Source organism: Oncorhynchus mykiss, chromosome 8 (assembly GCF_013265735.2).
Source record: "Oncorhynchus mykiss isolate Arlee chromosome 8, USDA_OmykA_1.1, whole genome shotgun sequence".
NCBI classification, from domain to species: domain Eukaryota; kingdom Metazoa; phylum Chordata; class Actinopteri; order Salmoniformes; family Salmonidae; genus Oncorhynchus; species Oncorhynchus mykiss.
Window position 1 is genome coordinate 20,436,265 of NC_048572.1, and position 4,031 is coordinate 20,440,295.

The window sequence follows — 4,031 nt, forward strand, 5'->3', positions numbered from 1 at the left end:
ATTGATCCCTAATATTCTGAACATTCTCTCCATTATTCTAGTGAGTCTGTCAAAAAAAAATCGAATTAAATGTACACCAAATTTAAAGGGAGGATCTTACATAAATGTAGTGAAAATGCTATTAAATTAAAACTCCATGAGAAAGTCTGTTGACCAGCAAGTGGGAGGTTGAATTCCATTTATTCAGCGCATGCAATGGAACTACACCTGCAAAGCCAGTAAAGCACCTGCATAGGAAGTGCATAAGAAAAGCATACGTAGGAAAGAATTGGGCCCATAGAGAGCAATGGTGTTAGAGTATTTTTACGGGCACTAACTCCATGGCTCGTTGGCCAAAGCCTATGGAGAAATTAATGGAGTTTTTGTAGGATTTTTGTATAAACGCAGAAAAGAAGCTCTGCGGTAAACACAGACTTAGCCAGGGGATCTTATAAGTTCATTTTATAAGTTCATCTTCATCAGCTGACGTCCCTTTTTGTCAATTGTGAGGCATTTATGTCATTAAAAAAAGCACACAAAGCACATAAAGGATTCCTACTTCATAACGGTCATGTTAACTGATTGATATTATCTCACAGAACAAAACGTATAAGATCTCCTAAACAAACCTGTTAAGCTCAGACCTTATTTCCTGTGTTTATCGCAAAAACCTATTCTTTCACATTTATTTTCTCTATAGGAATCTCTGAACGAAACAGAAGTAAATCATTTGCGTTTTTTAGGATTACGAGCTGGCGAGCTCTATTGATTTCGCCGGCGCAGCTCTGCAAAATAATATTTAGTGCACGCAGACACAGCCGCACAGACAAAGGCCCCTTCGCAACACTTTTACAACATGGTCTTCCTAGGCATGTGAGCTTGAGTTCTGCTGATATATTGTATCGAATAGTCATGACATGAATACATTGTGGCAGACACCTGTTTCCTAGGCATGCCCAATCCTTGAGTGGGTGAATATGTTGACGTTGAGGAAATTGCACAACAATGGGTATCAAACAGTCATTTACATAATAGAGTAAAAACATATTGAATTTTGAGTGCATGTTCTTTTATTTTAGTATGTTTCACACAGGTTTACAAATGATGAGCAATCACCAAATGAACATATATAAAAATGTCTTACAAAAAAGACTTCCAGCCCATGTTGTAAAACATTTGGAAGGATGAAGTGCAAAGGTCAGCATGCAGTAAAAACAAAACACTTCTTGGCTGTAGTCCAGTAAAATGGACTCAAATGATTTAACTAGTGATGTCTCCCAGCTCATGCCTTCTCATAGGTACGCACTGCCACAATGTCTTCAAATGTAAGAGTCTGTGAATGAGATAAAATAACAAATACATCTCTGTGCATTGAAGATATCAAACATGAAATACAGTATAAATAACATTCATAATGAAAAGTAAGATATTGCTTGATGGACTCTTATTTTAAGAGTCAGGTCAGACTGGAACTGAAAGTTGCATAATATGGACTATTAGAGGTCACTCTTACAATTTGTGGGAAATGTAAAACTAGAGTCATAATGTTAAACTGATGAGGACCATGCACATTTAAAAAAAAACGTATTTGCATATATCTCTACGCTGAGAACTATGCTGCTATGCTACTATGCTACTATGCTCAGCAGCACCAGCTTCAGCATAAAGGCTTTCAGCATAGAAATACCCTCTACACCGTTTCTAGTACTAGTACTAGTGTAGCCTTGCTTCCCCATCACCTTGTTTCAAAACCCATATTACCCAGGAACTCTAATTTCAGAATACATTTAAGAAGGCTCTTACCATGACCAATTTCCCATCCTTGATTTCTCTCACAAACTTGGTCTCCTTGCCGTCCCACTTCTGAACGTGAGCAAGTTTATCTCCATCCAAGCTCACAGTGGACTGCAACCAGATGGGACAAATAGGTCAGAATATGGCTCTCAACAACAAGTTAAATATAGTTACAATATATTATGGCAAATTCTATGAAGACATAAATGCAATACTTCCAAAGTTCCAATGTTTCATAATCCAGATCATATTACATATTACTAATGCGGCTAAATATAAACAAATTTAATGAAATTTGTCAAGTAAACATGTTGGTCAATGCATTATTAAACGCTGGAAACAATAAATTAAAACGTTGGACTGGGCTCTTTAACAGGTTCCTCAAACCAACCCAGTGAAAAATATAAGAGCTGTTCTAGCTGACAAAGCCTATATTCAAGTGCAGTGTCCAGTGCATATATCCCTTTTAAAAAATCCCATATTGTAACACTTACTTTACAGTTTCTGTCATCTGCAGTGGCTTCGTCAAACTCCTCTCCCAGTTTGAAGGATATTTCAGTGTTCTTGAAAGTACTCTGGGTTTTAACGACCACTTTGTCCCCCTCTTTTGCGATGATAACGGTTGGTTTGGTCACATTTCCGACCTGCCTTGTTGCAAAACCAACACCTGTGAAAGTAATGAAAAAAGGCAATGAGAGGTGGGATCATGCAAAATGAATCACCTGACGCGAACTACTGTACATTATGTCATTGAACAAATATACAGGTAATAAATAACTTTTCTAATTATTAGGTTATAACTGTAAAGTCATGAAAACTTACCAAGTGCTTTCATGTACTCATCGAAGTTGTCACTGTCGACCAGTTTCCAGGTGGCACAGAAGGCATCAACCATGATGAAGAGTTAGAGGACCGTGCAATAAGAGAACTGAGGTAAAGTTGATACGGATGGTGTCGGAATCAATATGAGCTTTTTCACATAAACCTTCATTATTTGTCTGGGGCTTATTAATATGCTCGTAGGGGGTGGAGACTTACTTCCTATTGGCTCAGGAGATACTTTCTGTCTTCTGATTGGTGTTGAGAGCTTGTAAAGCTATGCTTTGGTTTTCACTTTACATAGCATATGCCATGCCATGATTTGACACCTATTGCAAAATACACATATTATTTATCAACTGCTTGTGCATTGATTGCAGTTGCAGATCCGTCTTGTTGTGACTTAGAGTAAACATACTAGCTACACTAATCACTGGCCCTGCTCTGCAAGACAGACGGTAAATGTAATGTGTCAGATCTAGGGCTGAAAACCCACCCAACTGGAATCAGAGTTTGTTTGACAAATCTTTGTCATTAAGTGGATTAATCCACTCTAACAGTCCCATGGGCTTTCTGCATTGAGGACAGTTATTATGCATTCTGTGTGCATTCAAGTACCAATGTATTTGTTTTAGGCAAAGATAGTTCTTCATTTTCAGTATCCTAAATCTGAAGGAAAGCAAAAATCAAACATTTATGTCTTACATATTATTGGGTAGGCTATGGATACTGTAATTATTCCATAGCATGATCAGGTTTGGACTATTCTGATCACATATATAACATATGCTATGCATGTATGAATACCATTAGGAGACAATCATCTTTTTAACTAAAGATTTTCAGCATAATGTTCAGTGCTTTGCTTCCAAGAGCTTTGAAATTTGATACAGAGCTTTTTATGTGTAGTTTAATATAATGTATATGTATTATTACAGTAGCATGGATAATCCCTATTTGAAGAAATATGTCTCCTTGATGTATTGTTTAATATCTACGCAGTAAGTTGCTTTATATTTCATGACAATAAAAAAAGGTGTTAAAAAAATATAATGTATATTTGCCAGTGGATTCTGTAAAATATCCATTCATGTTGGTGTGAAAGACATGTTTGGTGCCCTCCTCTGGCCAAATCAGTCCCCACCAGACACTATGGTACAATATCAGGAGAGATATAAATTACATCTACAAAAACGAACAACATGGTATAATTTTTCAAGGTACTGTGGCCTTTCATTCGTGGCCAACAACACACATCAATATTCTGGTTCCATGGCTAAGAAAAGCTTTGCTGGTGTACTGTATTATTGCAGATGACTAAGAAAGAGTAGGAGAGACAATGTAATCGCCATTTTACTGCCAATGATTAAACAAGGTAAGTTGGTATCAATTTCACTGTGCAATGAGAAGCCTCCCTTGTACAAAGACAACACACAATG

At 37.0% G+C, this 4,031-nt stretch overlaps 1 protein-coding gene across 1 annotated transcript; it reads right to left on the bottom strand.

The window, feature by feature from the left end:
• Window positions 1-1,026: 1,026 nt before the first annotated feature.
• On the bottom strand, window positions 1,027-2,773 carry LOC110529571 (fatty acid-binding protein, brain). The gene is made up of 4 exons (XM_021611909.2): window positions 2,596-2,773; window positions 2,268-2,440; window positions 1,783-1,884; window positions 1,027-1,312 (listed from the first exon to the last, which is right to left on the bottom strand). Exons 1-4 carry the CDS (start codon window positions 2,666-2,668, stop codon window positions 1,262-1,264), a joined length of 399 nt encoding a protein of 132 aa, XP_021467584.1. The 5' UTR covers window positions 2,669-2,773; the 3' UTR covers window positions 1,027-1,261.
• Between the last annotated feature and the right edge of the window lie 1,258 nt (window positions 2,774-4,031).